Source organism: Scomber scombrus, chromosome 10 (assembly GCF_963691925.1).
Source record: "Scomber scombrus chromosome 10, fScoSco1.1, whole genome shotgun sequence".
Taxonomy (NCBI): domain Eukaryota; kingdom Metazoa; phylum Chordata; class Actinopteri; order Scombriformes; family Scombridae; genus Scomber; species Scomber scombrus.
Genome location: NC_084979.1, coordinates 22,432,254 through 22,453,651, shown reverse-complemented (window position 1 = coordinate 22,453,651; position 21,398 = coordinate 22,432,254). Strand labels below are relative to the sequence as shown.

The 21,398-nt window shown below is 41.9% G+C and overlaps 1 protein-coding gene across 1 annotated transcript; it reads left to right on the top strand.

Moving 5' to 3' along the window:
* Window positions 1-2,187: 2,187 nt before the first annotated feature.
* Window positions 2,188-18,549, top strand: baz2a (bromodomain adjacent to zinc finger domain, 2A). Its single transcript, XM_062427965.1, has 30 exons — window positions 2,188-2,350; window positions 3,673-3,796; window positions 3,983-4,873; window positions 5,642-7,660; window positions 7,857-8,132; window positions 8,223-8,597; window positions 8,696-8,756; window positions 9,150-9,258; window positions 9,408-9,509; window positions 9,605-9,827; window positions 9,979-10,040; window positions 10,136-10,201; window positions 10,300-10,692; window positions 10,787-11,041; window positions 11,140-11,354; window positions 11,453-11,527; window positions 11,612-11,783; window positions 12,023-12,085; window positions 12,180-12,324; window positions 12,422-13,032; window positions 13,141-13,495; window positions 13,719-13,874; window positions 13,960-14,120; window positions 14,434-14,499; window positions 14,629-14,912; window positions 15,031-15,166; window positions 15,667-15,813; window positions 15,977-16,224; window positions 16,365-16,508; window positions 16,598-18,549. The coding sequence occupies exons 2-30, from the start codon at window positions 3,673-3,675 to the stop codon at window positions 16,755-16,757; spliced, it is 8,094 nt and encodes a 2,697-aa protein (XP_062283949.1). The 5' UTR covers window positions 2,188-2,350; the 3' UTR covers window positions 16,758-18,549.
* Window positions 18,550-21,398: the final 2,849 nt, after the last annotated feature.

Below are 21,398 nucleotides of genomic sequence, written 5' to 3'. Positions count from 1 at the left end.
AGGAACTTTAAGATAAAAGCGTAGATTTTATTCTGCAGCTGAATGCGGATGCATGGGTGGGATTACCACTGGATTGTTTAAATTTGCTTTACCAATAATCTAACCTGAACAATATAAAGAAAAAGTTTTTGGGGCAAACAAAAGATAATATATCATTATAGTTGACTATGTTGATTAGCTGTAAACTCACATCAGTAAATACCAAATGAACCACTTTGTTTTATTACTGTTTAGTGGTGGAAATTACTAAATTGAACTCAAGTAGCCCATTTAAGTACATCTGAGGAGCTGTCAATTACTTCATTTGAGTTTGTCCATTTTATACTACTTGTTACTTCTACTCCACTACATTTCATATTCCACTTTTTGCTCCATTACAGTTATTTGACAGCTATTATTGATAATAATCGGTGGTGGAAAAAGTATTCAGATCCTTTACTTAAGTTAGAATACCAGTACAGAACTGTACAAATACTCCATTACAAGTAAATGTCCTGCATGAAAAATTAATTAATAATAATTAATTAAAAGTACATAAATGTAATTTAAGTATTGTAGTAAAAGTAGTGGTTTATATATATCCGTCAGGAAGACCAAACCACTGCTTTTACTGCAATATTTTAAGAACATTTTACTGAGTACACACTACTGAGTTTAAAAAAAAAAAAGGACTTAAAACATTTCTTTTTAGACTTTTCATTAATCTTGCTGGTTGCTGCTTTTATGCTCATATTTTTAAGATGTTTTATGTTTTTTGTTTTAAATCTGTTTTTTATATTGATGCTTTTACATTGTAGCACTTTAAGATTTGCTTCAAATGTAAAGTGTGTTACAAATAAAATGTATTATTATTCGTATTATTATCATTATCATTATTATTATTATTATTATTATTATAAACATTACTTAAGTAGGTTTTTCATTCAGGACTTTTACTTTCAATGTAGTGTTTTTACATCGCTGTAGGCTATTGATATTTTTACTGAAGTAAAGGATCTGAATACTTTTCCCATTACTGAAAAATAGTATTATTAATAAAATAACAACAACACTATTAACAATAGAACACAATTCGTATTACTATTTTATTATTGTGTTATTATACTATTGTAGCATTGTTTTTGCTGTTGTTGATAAAGATGATGATGATTAATAATAACAATACATTATTACACCAACAGACTCATGAACAGTTTCTATCCAAATACCATCACCATACTGAACACTGCACTAAAGGATGCTGCAATTAAGGCATCATAGACAATCATGAGCTATGAAGTGCAATATTCTTATTTATTCTTACAATGTGCAATACAAGCATCAACTGGCTGTACAACGTAGGTACCAAGTACTGTGTATGCAGCGTTGGGGAGTAACTAGTTACATGTAACAGCGTTATGTAATTTAATTACAAAATAAATAGTAACTTTAATCCGTTACAGTTATTGAGAACAAATGTGCAATTAATTTAGTTACTTATGAACATTTTGATGATTACAAAGGGGGTTACATTTAAGATTTTGCTCAGGAGGAGGGTTTTTTCCTATTTTTTAAATATTTAACATGTTACTGAATTCATATATTGCTGTTTTAATACTTTGAAAACTTTAAAAAAAAAAATATATATATTGTAAATAAATCATGACGTGGACCTTATTTGGAGCAGACATGGGCTTAAATGGTGTCACAGTCCCAATTGAGCCCATGCTAGACTTTTGACTTTTTTCATAAAATATCTATTTTATATTTTTTTTAATCTACATTAACTAATGAATACATTTTCTAATGAGCGATAAATCTTGCTTTATAAGAAATGATCCCTCTTAAAAACATGTGAGTATCCATGAAAAACACCTGAATTTAGATTTTGGTGGACTTAATGGGTACACTTACTCCACCAGTTGAAAACATTCATTAGAAAATAGGAAAGTAATCAAAAAGAAATAAATGTAATAAGTTACATTACTTTTTTAATAAAATAATTGAAATAGTTACATTAATTATTACATTTTAAATAGGGTAACTAGTAATATGTAACCTATTACCTTTCCAAAGTAACTTTCCCAACTCTGCTCATTATTATTATGAGTTTTGTTGTGAAGTCCTGATGAAGAAATGTGACCGGATGTGTGTGTAGTTATTGTGGGGATGTTGACATCGCTGCTGTTCGCTCTGTTCTGTGATCATGGCTTCACTGGACCACACCAGCCATGTTTGCTAATTTAAACCCCAAAGGTTCGGGTTTAGTTGTTTATTATTTATCGCTGTGTCCATCTCCACCTTTGCATATCCGCTAAAGACGAAGGTTTTTAGAGGCAGCTGTGCCTTCGCGATCCAAAAGGACTGGAAGGTTGGAGATAGCTTTTTAAAAATTGAAATATATATCAGCGAAACTTTTGATGGTGGTGGTGGTTGTGTTGTAGTGTGGGAGGATGATGATCTCTCTGTAAAGAAAAAAATGTGTCTAGTGTGCGAGCAGCGTAAACAATGTAACTTCATCTGGCTGCTAGCTGCGTTAGCCTCTGAACAAAAGGGAGCTCCATCTGTTAACAAGCGAAGTCTTGACTGGGTTTTAATTATTATCGGTTGATATTTATTTATTTCTCCACCCGCAGTCCCCCTCTCTCCCTCTGTCTCTCGCTGCTGGGCATCATTGATACAACCCAGCGTGGTTGCGGTACCTGCTACCTGGCTATGGGCTAACATCGCAGCTTAAAGTAACGTCCTCAGTGTTAAAAACGTAAAGGATGCTATCAGTTAGCTGCCCTGGCTAACGACTTCTAGCTAGGTTATATATTGTGATGAATTAGCGAAAATAACCTTGGAGTTTGAAGCTGTGAGAGGGGAAAAATAATAATAAATAAACGACTTTTTTTTTGGTAAGTTTAGTTTGTATTTATGGCTAAAGAGTGAGAGTTGTTGGTTAGCACAGCTGGCTAAAAGCGACGCTTTAAAGTGAATTGTTCCGTGTGAGGAGTCGGCTAGCTCGGCTTAGCTTGTAGCTAGGCGACGGGCCTTGTCGCAAATTAGGAAATCAAGTCTCCCAACAGAGGGGCACGGAGCTTATTAAATAGCGAGTGTTGTAGTTACAGTCATTCAGGCCTCGGAGTGACTGAGATATTCCCTTGCTTTAATATAATCCTCCTCCATTGTTTAGTTTGAGGCCGGGTCTAGAGTGGTGTTTGTTCGCCTGGGCCGTCACTACATGTATCGTCTGGGGTTGGCGTTAGCAGCAGTGGCAGCGCCTCATCAGCGGTAATGATGAGCTTCATCGTAATATTTCGGCTGTCCATTACGGCTTTCGCAAAGGCCTGGCAAATCTGCTGTGGCTGTTTGCTGTAGCTTGGCTGCGACATTTTGATGGTTGTTGTTGTTGGAAGGAAATGGTGCTGTCACAAGGCTTGCAGATGCCAAAAAAATTCATATTTCTTTTTTTTTTTAGGGATAGGCATTTTTTCGTTCGTATTATGGTAGCAATGAGTGTGTTCAAATGCATGCATAGAAATAAATGAGGAATGAATTAAATAATACATTTGTAATGCGCGTCGTGCATATGCGTCTGTACATGTTACAGGAGATGAACACTAGTTGTAGTAAAGTTTGAATTTCTGTATTTATGTTTTCTTGTTATTTTTGTTTCATGTTTTGTTTTTTGGTTGTTGTTTTTTTTAGATGGAGGCAAATAATCATTTCAACTATGGCACTCACTCCTCAGCAAACTCAGGACTGAAACACTCCTCAGGGGATTCTCTTTATACTAACGGGTCCTCCATGAGTTTTCCTCAGCAGGGGAAGAGTGAGTATTTTTTATTTATTAAAAAAAAAAAATCTTTTTACACTTGACTGAAATGCAGAATAAATTTAGCCTCATATACACAACAGTTGCCATTTTACAAACTTCACTTTCTCCCTTCACCAGAACTGTTTTAATAAAGCAAACTGTAAACTTTTTTATCTTTATCAATGGTTTCATGTTTAACAGATATGAATGGCGAAATGAATGTGAATGGCGTCACTACTGTACTCGGGTCCGGTGTGCCTGGTTCCCACCCACCAACTGCTCCTTACCCACACATGAGCAACCACCACCAGAGCAGCATGGGCTATGACTACTTGTGGGGAGGACACCCGCAGTATAGTCCAGGCATTGGCACCTCTCCTGTGCACGGGATGCACCAGAAGCAGCCTGCACCTGGGATGGTGCAGCCTCAGTCACAGCACCACTTCCAGGGTCACGGACAGTACCAACTGAATGGTGGTATCGAAAGCTCCCACCAACCGCCTGTGGCAGGCCCACCAAACATGCCTCTTACTGGGAGTCAGTACTGGAACAGGAGTAACCCTGGCCCGCAGCAGATAAGTTATAATTCCCACAGTATGTATGGGACCTACCAGAGTCAGGCACATCCTGGGATTACACCGTCACAGCATCACCAGCAGCAGTCCTTACAGCCGCCCCCACATCAGCCGTCACAGCAGCACCTCCACTCCCACCGTCACCCACCCCATCACCACCAGCAGCACCAGCAACCACAGCATTATGGCTTGATGCCTAATGGGATGCCCTACTACCAGCATCAGCCCCAGCTCCCGTCCCTGCCGTCTACCCAGCAGCAGCAGCCACCACAGCAGTCTCAACCTCAAAGTCAGGCTCAGTTGATGCCCCCAGCTGCCCAGAATTTTACTCCTCCACGTGGCAGCCCACAGCATCACAGTTTAGGCAGAGGGGGTACTAGCAGCCCTCTCCCTGTGGGCATGTCCTCAGTACCAATGATGTCACCGTCAGCTGTGCAGGATAGTGGATCACCTAAGAGCCACAGCAGGGAAAGGAGCCCCCATGCTAGCAACGTGGCGATGTCTACTGCTGTGCAAGGTGACTACTTAACACTTTTTAGATGTTTCTGTGAAACCTTTTCAATCATTTAATCTTGTCATTCTTGTTTTTCTTCAGTTTCCACAAAACAAAATAACTATAATCATTTCTTCTGCCTGAAATTGATCAGCTCGTAATTTTGATACTGCTGTATTTCCTCATAAATTAAGCTGTACTCCTCTGTCTTACATTTCCTCTTAAAGCCAAGACTGGGTTGGCACTCATGTTGCCAAACTGTCTTCTTCCTCTGTAGCCAACTTGGCATAGTCATCCCAGATGCTGATCATATTAAACCATGACTCAGTGGTTGCCTTGAAAGAGTTATGTGGCATCTTTAAAAAAAATAGTGTTGAAATACCAGTTATTTTTTTACAACCCTTTTTTATTGGTTTCAAGCTTACCTATGTAGGCTGTAACTTGCGCACACATTTCTAGTAAAAAAAAAAAAGTGTCTCGCTGCCAGTTCTTAATGGTTGGACATTTAACCAGCAGGTGCCACTGTTTGACTGTGTGCTACACGGACCAACCTTTGGCAATAACCCGTCTCTGTCATGCTTTGTGAGGAACAGCTAATGCCTGCAGAACATTTTTGAATTATAACATGTCATTATTTCTGCATGATTATAGTCGGTATGAAAATCCACTGCCTGAGTGACCATAAAATGTTTTAATATATAATACTGCCAGTCTGAATTCATCATAATTTTTATAACTTATTTAAAGGAACAACTTTTTATTCACTGTTTTGTTGATTCTTTTCTTTTTCAGGGCATGCGAGGGAAGCTGCCAAGGAAGTAGACACAAGCTATAACGGTATGGAAAGGGCACCTGTTGCTCAGAGGCTATCCAAACCTTCTGCGGGACCTGCAAGTGATTATCATGAGCATTCTGAAAATCCAGCATCTCAGCGTCCAGATATGGCTTCCCCTGTCAGAGAGCCAGCAGTGATGAATACACCTCCCCAGTCCGCGTCATCTCAGCTCTCTGCATCTACATCGCCTGCAGCAGTGTCACCGTCTCTAAACAAGGCCTCAACCCCTCCTCGGGCCTCTGCAGCTCCTGCTGTCTCTGGATCTCCCATATCAGGCTCTGGGCCCCCTGTTGTTTCACCCCCTGATGTAGAATCTAATCCACCACAAATCTCAACACCTCCCAATGTGTTGTCGGCTTCATCTCCATCTGCTCCTCCTAGACTTTCCTCACCTCCCCTAATGATGCAAGGCCTCAGGCCTCCTCCTTCTGCTGCAGCTGAGATAACTCCTGCTGGATCCAAGCATCTGTCAGCGGGGTCTTCTTCCTCCTCCCTGCCCACATCACCTCCAAAGTTATCTACACTTCTAGGTTCTGCTTCATCAGAGTCTGTGGCTCATCAGAACAACTCAGCATTGTCTCCTACAGCTTCTGGGCCCCCCACTGCACCCATCTCATCTCTTCAACAGATGGTTATAGGGTCCATGACATCTTGCCTTCCCGATTTATCTGGAGCTCAGCATGAAAAGCCTGGAGCCCCAAAATTGATGTCTACGTCTTCATCAGTGTCTGATGCATCTGTGAGTGCAAATTCCTCATCGGCTGGTGTGGCTCCATCTCTAATGTCAAAATCTGTACCTTCAACCTCGAAACCACCTGGCTCTTTTTTATTAACATCTGGATCTCCCACGTCTATGTCCAAAACTCCTTCTGTTGGCAATAAACCTTGTGACCCAGGACCCGCATCCCAGCGTCAGACATTGTACACTCCTCCAGCTGTTGACTCTAGTCTTTCCACTGCTTCTGCAGCATCCTCCCCACCAGAAGGGGTGAATTTACCTTCCCTAGCAGCCAAGGAAAGTCCTACAGTCCGACCTCTGTCTACCCTACCTCTTCTAACCACTCAAGCCTCCAGGACTGCACCTGTGTCCGCCCCTCCTGCCTTGGTGTCTGTGCCTCCAGCAATGGGTACATCTTCTGGAGTGGTCCAAAGTTCTGAGTCTGGGCAGCATCCTTCTAACTCCACTCCTCCCTGTACGCCAAAACAGTCGTCTCTCAAGCCAGAGCACCATGGTCATAGTGAGGACAGGAAAAAAATTGGAACACCAGAAGAATTCCTCCCTCAGCTTGATTCTGGCACAATAAAGAAACCACAGAACGTAAAAGCTACTGAGACTCAGAAATCAGAAATTCGCACACACAAGTCCTTCATTGATCTTCCTGGAAAACATGCAGAGACCACAGTGGCTCCCGATCGGAAGACGGAGCGTGAAAAGCAACACATGCAGAGCAGTTTCAGTGACATAGGTGAGGCAGAGGACTCCATGATGGAGCAAACTCCACTTAGAGAGTCCCCACATCTCCACAGCACTAGAGCAGAACATCTGACCGATGAAGAAAGTTTTGATAACTCTTCATGTACCGCCTCTAGAATTGATGCCAGCTCTTTCTTGGAAAAGACTTCTCTCTTAGACGGTGACAGCTCATGTGTAGATGACTACGATCCCTTTGACAGCAGCTTTCACCTGAGAAAAGGCACTTCTCAGTTTGACAGTACTTCGAAAACAGAAGAGGAACCATCTACTGCGTTTGACACAACTAGAGACAGCTGTTCCTCTGTGGACGACTCCAGAGATGACACATTGGATTCCACCAGGGAAGGAGAAACCTCTGAGGCAGAAGAGACCAAGGACAGTTGCCAAATCACTGGAGAATCCATGCTGGAGTCTTCTCTAAACAATACTTCTCAGATGGAAGAGCCCCCTGTCGACTCAAGTGACGTGTCTCTCTCGCACTCATTTGTGCCAAGTCGTCAAGGTACTTTCTTAAAGTTCATGATCATTGAAACTAGTACATATACCAATATTTTCTTTCCCCCCCCAAAAAGTTAAATTTCTTTCTTTTTTCCTTTCTTAATCACCAAATTAATGCTCTTCCTGTTTTTCTGTGTCATGAGACCTTATATTTGAATTCTACTAACACAGTTTAATGTCATCATTTCCTCTTTGATTAGGGCCTGAAGCAGAGTGGGAACCCAGAGGACATGATACACCAGACTCAGTTGGACGCATTAGTATGAAGACCACTGTTAATGAGGCGATGACTCCCCCAAGTTTCAAGATGAAAGATGAGAACTTCATCGCCTTCAGCACCCCAGCAGAGAGCCCTGCTGTACACCCTCTCCAGCCAGTCACTGATCAGGTTGTGTCAGCTTCTGGAGGACATGTGAAAACCCCAGGGAAACCACGTAAACCTCAAGCTCCAAAGGCAATATGGACAAGAACCCCAGGTATTTAGCAGTCTGAATTCAACAAAATGTTACTTTAAATAAATATCATGCTTTATTTAAAACATTTCTCTTTCCTTCTTTTCCTCCAAGCTCCTGAAGGGACCCAAAGGAAGCCTCGGGCTCGAGCCCCTAAAGTGGAGAAGATAAAGACCGATGGAGAAGACAACAAAGAACAGGTAGCGAAGGGCAGAAAGAGGAAGAAGTCTCTCAAGGTGGATGTCAAAGAAACATCAGATGTAAGTGGAGAGGCTGGGCCTCCCACAGAAGAGGTGGATCCAATCACAGCCACAATTAATGCAGTTCTTGCCAATGCGTTAACCATCAGCACAGCTGTCAACAAACCCAAGAAAATGAAAAGGGCCAAGAAACAAGACAAGGATGGCAGTGTGGTAAAAAAACCTAAACAAAATGCCGAAACAACTGCAGATGATGTTGAAGACAACGATGACGACAGCTCCACTGCAGGTAATAAAGAAGATTAAAAGAAATTTGTGGAGATCTTGTTAAAGATATGACGGCTAACAGTCCGATGCTAAGCCTGATTTTATGCTCTTTCTTAACAGGTGAATCTAACAAGCGAAGGGTTGCAACGGAAGACCAGGTTCAGTTCCCTCTGCGGCATGGGTAATGAGTTCCTTCAGTGCTTATTGAGGCTTAAAATCAGAATGAAATGATATATGAAGGAATCAGATCAGTTTTCAGCTTAGTTTATTAATCGTCCACTGCAGCTACATCTTTGTACATTTTGTTTCAAGTTTTCTGCTTTTAGGTCTTGACATGCTAACGTTCATTTCTCAGCTAATACTGTTGAAATAAGTAGTAGTGAATTACTTAACAAGGGTTGTATATGTGACACATTCTGTCAGAGATCTCAAATACCTGTGTTTTTATTAAGTTTTGACACGTTTTAAAATGTGTGCAGTGTTGATACATTATACTCCAACTCCTGGAGGCTTGCTATGTTTTGTCTCTAAAAACCTATGACAGGACTGTAATTCTGATCTCTCTTCTTGATAGTTGGAGGAGGGAGATTCGTGTGAAGAAAATGGAGAATCGCATGAAAGGTGAAACCTGGTATTACACACCTTGTGGAAGGAGGATGAAGCAGTTCCCAGAAATAATCAAGGTACATTTCCACGGCTACAAAGCACAACCAAACAGGTCTTTTTTTTTAAATTGTTGAAATGGTTGTCTTTCCCAACAAATACAACTAATGTTGACCACTATTTTTTCCCCCATCTCTTGTCTCTCTTTTCTTTGAATTGCTTCACTCAGTACTTGAAGAAACACCAGGACAGCGTGGTAACCAGAGAACACTTCAGCTTCAGTCCACGAATGCCTGTCGGAGATTTCTATGAGGAGAGAGAAACTCCAGAGGTTTGTGTACCAGCTCTGCTCAGTTAATTCAATGCTCAGAGATTTCAATTCTCTACTGTAAGTTACAAATATGTATTCTCTACTATATGTTATAGGGTATGAAGTGGACCCTCTTGGCCAATGAAGAGGTTCCCTCTATGATCATGGCCATAACTGGTCGTCGAGGTCGACCCCCAAACCCTGATAAAGAGAAACCCCGCAGGGTTCGTGGCATAAGGGGAGGGCAGGCCCGCCGACCTGGTAGACCTCCCAAACCTCAGATGATTGACCTCCTGAGCAAAGTTGACGCCAAGCTGTTGAAGCGACTTGAGGCCAAGGGTGAGTGAATGTCGATTCCACGAGGTGTTCAGGGATGTGTATAGTTAATAGAAATGGCATTTAGGTCTAAGGCAAGGCGACTTGCTTAGCAGGAAACATCAAGAAGTTTTTGCTGTGTGTAAATATTTGTTTTTTGCTTTGTTTTTTGTAGAAGCTCTCACAGAGGAAGAAAAGGAGAAACTTGCAAAAATTAAGAAGAAAATGAAGAGAAAGGTCTGTACTCTTACTGTTTGTAATGTTAAACTGTCAAGTGTCCATGTGTCATCCTGATTTTTTCATTTATTTATTTTTTGCTGTTCATTATTTAGGCAAGAATGAAGAGAAAGGAGGATGCAAAGATCAAGAAGATGAAAGAGGAGAAAAAGAAAGCGAAGGTAAAGAAAAGACACAACATTGCACAAAATGATTTATCATCGTGTCATACTAGTCATGTCCTCAGCATCACCTGTTCTTTTTTCCATTATGGTTTCAGATCGAGCAAGAGGCCAAGGGCCTTGAGTTGAAGGCTGAATCAACAGACCCGAATGCTCCTCAGGTCAAACAGCCAGCATCAGCGTCTGCTGCAGAGCCCAAGAAGCCTGGCCGCAGGAGGTCAGTGAAGGTTGAGGCTGCTCCACTGGTACAGCAGACAGATGAGGAGAGGATAGCACAGGGTAAGCGGGTGCTTGGCGCTCGGAGTAAAGCCAAGGCTCTGGCTAAAGCTCAGGCTGAGGCAGAGGCTGCAGCTCAAGCTGCTCTGGCAGCCAAGAGGACAGCGGAGAGGAGAGCGCAGGCCCAGAGACGCCTGGAGGAACGCAAGAGGCAGCAGCTGATCACAGAAGAGCTGAAGAAGCCCACGGAGGACATGTGTCTCACTGACCACAAAGTGAGTTTTGTCATTTAAACCCAGTTTGTTTTAGTCTACTCTGTTGTATGTTTTGTCAATGTGATCATGACTTTTTACATTTTTCTTCCTCCAGCCCCTGCCAGAGCTGTCTCGTATCCCTGGTGTGGTTCTGTCCGGCACAGCCTTTGCACACTGCCTGGCTGTGGTTGAATTCCTTCATGGTTATGGAAAGGTGATTGGTCTCAATGTACCCAAGGATATCCCCAGCCTTGCTTCCCTGCAGGAGGGCCTGCTAGGCCTGGGCGACAGCCAAGGAGAGGTCCAGGACCTACTCATAAAGCTGATGGATATTGCACTCCATGATCCAGGCCTGCCGTCATATTATCAGGTGTGTAAAACACTTGGAACATTTTCTCCATTAATGCAACCCAAATGATAAACTGTTAAGCTACATTTTCCTCTCCATCTTCCCATCTCTACTTGCAGTCAGTAAAGATCCTTGGGGACAAGCTGGTTGAGTTAGATCTGACCCGCAGCACAGTTTCAGAAGTTCTTCGCATCTTTTTGGAATCTTATGGTTATGATACAGAGGTGTGCAACACATTGAGGACCAAAACATTTCATGCCCTGCCTCCCGACACCAAGGCATCCATCCTGGCTTTCCTGGTGGAGGAGCTTAATGGCAGCAATGTTGTAACAAGGTGAGAACAAGAACTCATTATTTACTCTGTAGGTTAATCCTGAAACTAAACATTTGTTACTCACATTGCTGTTACTTAATGTATGTTCTGTATTTCAGTGACATTGACAACACATTGGAGAACATGGCAACCTACAGGAAGAACAAGTGGATCATTGAGGGGAAATTGCGCAAGTAAGACTTTTTAAAATGAAATGAATCACTCAGATCAGTCACAGCCTTTCAACATGTTGATCCTGATTGTCTTCTCTCTTGCAGACTGAAGGCGGCACTAGCGCGTCGCACAGGACGATCAGAGGAAGAGCTGTGTTTTGAGGAGAGGAGGCGCAGTGCCAGAGTAGCGGAGGAAGAGAACCTCAGTCTGGAGGAGAATGTAGTCTTGGAGAGAGGGAACCGCCGTGCACGCAAAGAAGAGCCAAAACTCAGTGATGTATGTATCTTCTCCAGTGTTTTATCTAGAATTAGAAACCTTTTTTTATTTATTTATTTATTTATTTTTGGGCTTTTGCCTTTATGAAAGTCAGTAGACCAACACAGGGAGTACAGGGGTAAAAAAAGGGGAATGACAGTGGACGTTGCAGTTATCTGATATGCACTTTAACCATTGGGCCACCATGACACTTCAGAAACTGATCATTTCTATATCTGATTCTGTCTTTTCTGCTACAGACTGAGAGCCCTACAAATGCCAGCATTCCAGAGCTTGAAAGGCAGATAGATAAGCTAACCAAGGTAAGACTGATGCCCTGAAGACAGTGTTTTATACATACATATACTGTATGTTATTCCTAATTATTGAACATTCCCCTTGTTTTGCTATTCACAGCGCCAAGCGTTTTTCCGTAAAAAGCTGCTACAGTCGTCGCATTCCATGCGGGCAATATTGCTTGGCCAGGACCGTTACCGGCGCAGATACTTGGCCTTACCTCACCTCGGAGGAGTTCTAGTTGAGGGCCCAGAGGAGCTCTTGAGTGAGTCTGAGAATATATTTGAAGGACACGAATTGCCATCTCGTTTCTATACTTCATATACCCTTCTAAACTTTTTCTTCATCTTTCTTTCTTGCAGCTTCAGGAGACGTTCTTGTAGCTGAGGTGCCTGTCACCTTCCTCAAAAAGGAGCCCAAAATTGAGGAGGCCCCCATGCCCACTTCTCCCCCTCCTACTCTACCTTCCTCCCCTTCCTCTGCTACTCCTGGCCAAGCCCAGAGTTTGTCTGCAGATGAGGACCCCCTCCCCGGTACAGCATCCCTCATGAGCCGGCAAAGAGGACGAGGGCGGCCCCGAAAAATCAAACCAGAAGTGGAGCTCCACCTCCGCCAAGCAAACATTCGCCGCCGGCGCCGAAGTAGCGTCAGGTCCGGGGGTGAAGATGGGCCAGGATCACCGACCAGCGGCGCACATGACCTCACACAGGCTGCTTTCCAGAGCTGGCTCAGCCACTCGCAGGAAGCAGTGACCAACGGCACATGCTCATCCACAGGGGAGGCTCCAGAGGGTAATCGACCCGAGGAGAGTGTGAAAGAGATGGCAGAGAAGCAGGGACAGTGGTTCAACCTGCTCCCCAAACAACCGTGTGATGACAACTCTCTAACTGAGTCCCAGATACCGAGCTCACCTCCCAAACTCCTCCCTCAGATCCCGAGTGCTCTGCCCGCATTCGCTGCTCCACTCCTGCAGGTTTGTCTACCACAATCATTTAAAACAAATACATTTAATTAGCTTGTATTAATGCACTCTGAGTCTTGTGTGCGATGTATTCATGAGCAATCTCTCCTCACCTCTCAGCCGGACCCGCTCTTGCCTCCCGTTGGCCTGACTCCTGTTGACCCCATGACCTCAGCAACACCGCAGGACATCCCCCCTACACCCCTGGCATCTGCTGTTCCCGCTGGTGCCCCACAACCTCCTCCTCTCGCTCCTCCTCTTCTTCTTCCAGCTCCCATTCCTCCTGCAGCACCCACTCCGATCACCCCCACCAGGCCAGGTCGCAGGCGCAGGAGAGGTAGCAGAGGCAGCAGTCCTGCCCGCAGAGGACCACGAGGGGCCGCAGCCAAGCGCCGAGGCCGCCCTCCCAACTCTGTGTTCCAGGAGCTCGAGCAGCAGTACTTCACACAGCTGGTGGTCAAGCCCATCCCAGCATGTAAGTGGTTAAAAAAGAGAATTCAAATTGTAAGCCAGTAGTGTGAGATATGCAACTGCTTTCCTTTTTTTTTTTAATTAATTTGACTGTTACTTCATTGAATAATCCATAAACATTTAAGATTTAAGACTCCTACAGGAGGCGCCATACATTACATGGACACTTCATTTGTGTTTATACTTTTTTCTAACTGTGGTGTGTAATTATTATCTTTCTTTTCCAGCAATGGTGCGTGGCTGGTGGTGGATCAAGGATCCAGAGGAGCTGTATCGTACCTTACAGAGTCTCCATCCAAGAGGCATCAGGGAGAGGGTGCTCCATAAACATTTGGCCAAACACATGGAGAGCTTAGCTGAGATGTGCACCAAAACTATCAACGGTGAGTGTTGTTGATATCGTGCCTCATCCTTTTCCCCCGTGTTGTGTTCTTCTTACAACTTGTCTTTTGTGTTCTTTTCGACTAGACCCTCTGTTTGAGTTGAAGGTAGAACAGAAGGACGTGCTGCTGGAGGCTCTGCAGCAGCCTTGGCAGGTGCAGGAGAAAGCAATGGAGACTGACATCAGCTCCCTGCAGTGGGTGGAGGAGTTAGAGCAGCGGGTCATTGCTTCTGACCTCCTTCTGAAGGTGAGAGATCACCACAGTGTTTGCTTGTCATCACTGTGCATCATCTAATTGGTCGAATTATGTCACAGCAGCTACAATTTATTTATTTTTTTAAAAACCACAATAACAAGATATAGTGATGAGTTGCTTCTTACTGAAAATTGAAGAAAAGATATTGGGAGTAATGTGTTGCAAGCTTCTAAACAAATTAGTGGCCAGTGTGGCGTGTGCTCTGGCCATATGCATGAATATGCAAAGTAGCCAAAACAACAACACAGCAACACAAAGCTTGGAAATAGTAAAAACGTATATTTTCCTTTTGTGTTTCTTTAAGGCTCCTCCTCAGGGTGCGATGAATGATGCGGAGTCTAACGCAGGGACTCCAATGCCAGAATTTCAGGTATCTATTAAAATATTCTTCACTCAAGTGCAAATTTAATATAAAAAACATTTTTAGTATTGGAAAAACTAAGTGAAGGGAAGTTATCACTGTTACGGGTACTTCAACTCTGTCTTCTCTTTTTTTAAGCCCTACACAATCCCAGATCCAGACTCCACACGTGATGACCTCCAGTACTACGAACATGAAGCCGACCCACGTGACGACTGGATTGTACGAACGAAGAAGGAGTGGTCCGGCTTGCCGCGTATCGCCACACACCCGCTGGACCTTGGTGTTCTGCGGTTGGCCAACATCGAGCGAAATATAGAGAGACGCTACCTGAAGGAGCCGCTCTGGAACCCAGCTGAAGTGATGCGCCTCGCTCCTCTCACCCCCTCGCCAGGAGAAGAGCATCCCATGGATGTCTTCAGGTGAGAAGAAGAAGAGCAGCCTGTATTGGTCATGCAGGGAAGGTTTTTTTGTGTGTGTGTGTGTGTGTGTGTGTGTAATACTTTAATCTTACTTTCTTGAAATTTTCTTGTGTTACAGTCTGGAAAGTGAGATCACCTCTCGACTACGAACATGGCGTCAGGCTCTAGATCGTGTCCGCAGTGCTCCTCAGCTCTGTCTGTGTTTACTTCAGCTGGAGAAGGCTATTGCCTGGGAAAGATCTGTTACTAAAGTGGTAAGGGACCTCACAATGATCTGTTCAGACCTTTGACTGTATATGAATATGGACATCATGACAGCTCCCCAAAAATGAAGCCAAAACATCTTGATCACCCCCTGGTGGCCAGCTGCAGTTTAGGACATACATCTTGCCCCCCTCCAGGTTAAAGGATGGGATATGAGCCAAACTTTTAAAAAAAATCAAGGGACCAATTTTTAAAAAGACTGTTTCTGTCATTTTTAATTTAAAATAAACGCTGATCATTTCTGATCATTTTGTTTTTAATGAGTTATTTGATGATATAAAAAGGGGATGCAATTTGATTGTTGACAGTCACTTAGTGTGATGCTGAGGAGCATCATCCTTCACCCCTCCTCACTTTTGCATAGCGGTAGGAAGTGGGGACTCTTTGTCCATAATTGTCAGTGGTTCAGACATTCCTCTTGTGTATTTGCTTTTTAGGGATCAAACTGCAAAAAACAACACAGAAAAGTGTTATTTGTTTGTTTTTCTAGACTTGCCAGGTTTGCAGGAAAGGAGACAATGACGAGTGCCTGTTGTTGTGTGACGGCTGTGATCGTGGTTGCCACATGTACTGCCTAAGGCCCAAAATCACCCAGGTGCCAGAAGGGGACTGGTTTTGTCCGACCTGCGTTGCCGAGGTCAGAACCCGTCCTGTGATTCTTAAAGGGGAATCAACCTCAAATAAGAGCTCACAGGGAAAATTAAGCATGTTTCACAGCAATAGTTTCCCTCTAAAATGTGTTTTCTGCTTCATTTGTTCGTCACCATCTCAGTCTGTTTACCTTATTTGCTCTCTCTCAGAACGACTGTGATTCAACACGCTCGTCCAAAAAGAGGACCAGGGTGAAAAAAAGGAGATACGAAGACGAAAGCTCTGAAGATGACACCACAACCACCACGACAACAACGCGACGTAGTTCTGGCATGGCAACACGGCACAAGGAGACTCCGGCGCCCTCCTCTTCTTCTCGTCACTCTGGGGAAGCGGCAGCCGCTGCTAAACGTCGTCGCATGACCACCCGCAACCAGCCGGACCTCACCTTCTGCGAGTGAGTCTTGCTTTCACACACACAGGATGATCACATTAATGTTAAAACACTGAATTAATAAATTAAAGTCATTTAGGGAAACTTTTCTTTTTACATTTACGCTACTTTAGTGTTAATAATTTTATTTTCTTTCCTGCCAGGATTATTCTCATGGAGATGGAGGCTCATGCAGAGGCCTGGCCATTCCTTGAACCCGTCAACCCCCGACTGGTGCCAGGCTACCGCCGCATCATCAAGACCCCCATGGACTTCCTCACTATGAGAGAAAGGCTGCTACAGGGAGGGTACGAGCAGCTCCCAGTTTGCCTGAATAAATTTGGGATCGTTGGTCTCTGATAACATCAGTGTTTTCTCTCCCGTTTCCTCGTCTCAGGTACTGCAGCTGTGAGGAGTTTGCGGCAGATGCTCAGCTGGTCTTCAACAACTGTGAGCAGTTCAACGAGGACACATCGGAGGTGGGAATGGCTGGACACTCCATGAGGCGCTTCTTTGAGAGCCGCTGGGCGGAGTTCTACTCAAACAAGGACAAATAGGAGCCTACAACGTTCCCGCTGATGGCAGGACTGTAGACTGTTGGTGCTTTCACCGTCCCAGTCACACACTCTCCATTTACTGCGAAGACTGTCTGGAGGTTCTTCCAGCTCTGTGTATTCTCTCATGTATAGGTATATATGTATAGATTTGGCTATTTGTCTGTTATTGTTTCCTCAACTGGCCTCATATTTTCGAGGCCCGCAGCTGAACTGTCTTGAACTTGTACTCATTCCCTATCACAGAGAGTGACAGCACGTCTCTGTTCACTTCCTTTCGTGTCTCTTCATCTTCACCTCAGCACCTCATCTCCTGTTTGCGTTCTCCTGTCACGTCCTCACACGAGCCCCATGTCGTAGCGAGGCCTTTGGTCAATGATGACACGTCTCAGGCCTTGAGTATTTTCGCTGTCAGACTCATACCGAAGGTCAGGGACTGATCACACTAATGCAGCCTAACTGCTGCATACTGGACCTGCTTAGCACCCCTCCACAACAAAATGGATCAAAACTCTTTACAGAGCTTGGGCCATTTCTTACCTGTTCAATGGAAATGTAATGTAATGTGGTCTTATGCCTAGAAGTTTTTTTGCTCAATATATTTTTATTATATATTCTATATATAAATATATATAAAGATTACAATAGCTGGGATTATTTAATAGCAATAGCTTGTAGTGAATGTGTACAGATTACCTTATAGAGATGTCTAGACGATTTATGAAAAGGCCAGTTAAACTAAAAGGAATCTGTTCATGGACTGTCACGAGTAGACGTTGTATAACCTCCACTTAAAGTCTTGCACGCACACATTACACAGTTTTTATCCACACACAACACATAGACACACACACACACACACACCAACAAAACCAAACATGCACACAAATTTCACACACACCCACCTTCTGCTGCTGTGTGAAAGACACTGGTATCTGAAACTGGAGGATTTTTTAATGTTGGTCAGTCAGTCTCGGCTTCGACTCTTCTATTTCACTGTCCCTCCTGTTGAGAATAATTAATCGTCGCGTTACGCCTGATCTGTTTAACCGACTTGAACGGATGCTACAGCACCCACTGATTTGTTAAATAGTCTGTTTTTAGAGAACACACACAGCTCACTCTTATACTGTAATTGTAATCGCCACGACTGACACGGTGAAGTCTGCAGCTTCAAGCCAACAATTGACCAACTCATCTGTGTTTTTAAAGAAAGGACTTCTGTTTGTAGTTAGTCTGACTTGGTGAAAACATCTGAAGGTGGCTATGTAGGAGGCTAAAATCCTATTCATTTTTAACGATAGAACTGCAAAGGAGCTCTGATGTGTGAATTTCTGGGCACATTCCCGCCTGGTTTTCTGTCTTACATTCCTTTTAATCGATTATATATATTTTTTGTGCTGTACGAGGGCCAATGTACAATGTTGCACGGCATGGTTGGTCTGCTATGAAGGCGACAGGATGACTCCACAGTCCGGGTTTTATTTAAACTTGTTTCTTACACTGAACTCAAATCCGTTGATAGGAAAATACACTTTGTTGTTCCTTATGACACTTAAAGGGACGAGACGTTTTTTCAAAAAAGAAAAAAAAAAAAAGACATGAAAACCAAACGTGGTGTTAAGTGAATTTTTAATAATGTACAGTTTTGGTGACTTTAAATTTTGTTCCTTTATATTTTTAGGACCAATTCATCATTTTTAAGAGGAGGTATTACAAGACTCTGTTGTATTAAGGTGATGTAACACGTGTGCATCTGTAGAATGTACTGTGAGTTGAATAAAAACCACATCTAGTAGAAAGTATTTTGTTTCAGTTACTGCATCTTCTCTTTTCCTCTTTATCCTGGCCTTCCAGTGGTATCTGTTCTGTCTGTTCGCCATCTGTCTCCCAAATGTGGGGTGCCCCAGTTTCTAGCCCCAGTGCATGCTGGGATAGAGACTTTGAGCAGGGTAAGTGAAATAGATGGATATATGCTACATATCAGGCAGGTGCAACTTTGGTGTCATTGTGACATTAAGTATAATTAATTTCTGTGTATGAGTTTACTGAATATTCTGCTTAAATCTACAATATTTTGAAGCAAGTTAATACAACTGACTGCAGCCAATATTATGTTCAAGTGGGTATGTTTCATATATATCACAGTAATTTGATATGTACTACTGCCCTCTTCTTCTGTGCTGTAATGCAGCCATCTGCTGGTCACTCCTGACTAGGTTAAAAGAACTCAGGAGCTCGTACACAAAAACTCAGAGATATGACATTAGTTACTAACAATAAAAAACTTAATTGCATGGCACTTATTTTTAATTTTAAGAAGAAAAATCTGATCACATTATCAGGATTTTCACACTTTTGAGATAAAAGTTCTACACTGAGCAGCTTTGTACATACTGACTACAATCATAAAAATGCCAATTCAGGGAAAGATCTTTGTGGACATATTTGTAAAAATCTGTGACATTTCAAAACATATTTCAATTATTATATGACTAAAAACTGTCCAATAAAACAGGAAGCAAAATTATAGGCTGTGGATCACAAAAGGGAAAAACCAAAAACCCTAAGTAGAGAATTCATATAACATAGAAAATAAATAAAAAACACAGACAGACATAGACAGATAAAATATTATAATATAATATTCAATAAAACATTAGAGAATAACAAAAACAATATCAAGGGCATGTAGAGTGTTAAATGGCACTATTAGAAATAGAGTGACACGCACAAGTTACCCTTAATATATTACTGACAATGAAAAGATGAATGATGTTGTGATGTGATGGTGTGTGTTTCTGGCTTTAACAAATTTTCCTTTAGTGTGGGACCCAAATTGGCAGAAGAACTCAATGACTCAACGAGAAAGGGGGAGGGTGGGTGTTGAGGATTATGGAGATAGAAATTCAAGCTAAATTTTTGTGACAGCTGTAAAACAAAAACAAATTATTGGCATTGTTAGGAAGTGTAAGAATAACATGTCCAGTGAGTGGAATGAGATTGGTATGACTTTAGTCTAGAAAATCATTGATGGTATTTTGAACTCACTAACTTACATCTGTAAATTGTCATTGTCAGGTACATCACCCCATCATATAAAGCTGGGGATATATATCATTTTACTAATTATAAGCCTGTGTCTTTTTATTTCAAAGATGAACAATTTAATTGAGAAGCACACAATGTAAACAGTCAGTATGGATTCAGAACAAATAAATCAACATCTATTGCAGTAATGGAGTAAATAGAAATAAAAAAGGAATAACTAGTTGTATAGTTAATAGGAAGTATGCAGTGAGAGTGTTTATAGATTTTAAAAGAGCATTTGATACTATTAATTTGTAGGTGATTACAAATCAGCATGTTTGAATATTACTTGTGGAGTCCCACAGGGGTCAGTATTAGGCCCTATGTTGGTTATTTAGTACAGAAATGACATGTAAAGTGTCAAGAATATTGAAATTGGTTTTATTCGCAGGCAACATTAATATTTTCTGTTTTAGGGAAAATTTGCAGCAGTTTTTGGAGGTGGTCATGACAGAAATAAGTGTATTTAAAATATGCTTTGACACAAACAAATTTAATCTGAAAAAAAATAAACTTATTGTTTTTGGAAATGTAAAAATAAACCAAGTTTACATGATGTCAGATAATGTTAATATATAAAAGAGCGTATGAAAATACATTTCTGGGTGTGATGTTAGACCTCAAACTCTGCTGGAAACCTCATATCATGTTGGAAAGGTGTGTTGCAGTTATGGATAAAACAAGGCACATTCTGGATCATAAAGCATTGTTCACTCTGTATTGTTCACTTGTATCACAGTATCTGAATTATTGTGTGGAGGTGTGGGGTAACAAAAGCACCTTACAATCATTATGCATACTACAAAAAAGAGCCATAAGGATAATTAACAATGCAGGACATCAGAAACACATTAACAAGCTGTTTTTAAAGTCACATGCTCTGACGGATCTGGTGGAATTTAAAACTGCACAAACATTTAATAAAACAAGTAATAATTTACTCTATGGCAAAGTACAAAAACAGTTCTTAGACAGAGAGGAGGTTTATAATTTAAGAAGAAAATTTAACCTTAAACAATGTTGTGTTCACACCAATCTTAAAAGTATGTGTATGTCAGTTTGTGGGGTGATTTTAAAAAGTTGTACACAACAATTTTTGTGAGGTACAGAAATGAGGAAGGGGAATGTAACGATTGCAATTAGTGACATTGTTGTTATTGGGTTTTTTTGTCAGATTCTTGATTTGCCAGTGTTTGATTATGTATGAAGAGAATGAACACTGAGGTTTAGTTGTGTATAATGGACACTGGTGAATCTTTAAGTTGATCGATTAGTAGAAGAATATTGGGACTACACAACCATGCAATGTTGCCTTTTCCTTCTCCTTTTTGTTTTTTTTTAATTTCTTCTTTTTATCTTAGTTCATTGATTTTTCCTTTTTTCGGTTTTTATTCAGTTTATTCAAATTTAAATCTTTCAAAGAGGGATGCTTCGAAGACAAGCCAAGTCATTTCATTGTACAGTTATTGTGCATTTTCATTCTCATTTCACCACGTTAAACTGAGGTGACATTTACATTAAATATATTGTATGTTATGTTTCATTATGAAAAAT

Coding starts and splice junctions, on each gene's coding strand:
- baz2a (XM_062427965.1), top strand. CDS start 3,673: ATGGAGGCAAATAATCATTTCAACTATGGCACTCACTCCTCAGCAAAC. Junction 3,797..3,982: donor TTTTCCTCAGCAGGGGAAGA/GTGAGTATTTTT, acceptor CATGTTTAACAG/ATATGAATGGCGAAATGAAT. Junction 10,202..10,299: donor AGGAGAAAAAGAAAGCGAAG/GTAAAGAAAAGA, acceptor TTATGGTTTCAG/ATCGAGCAAGAGGCCAAGGG.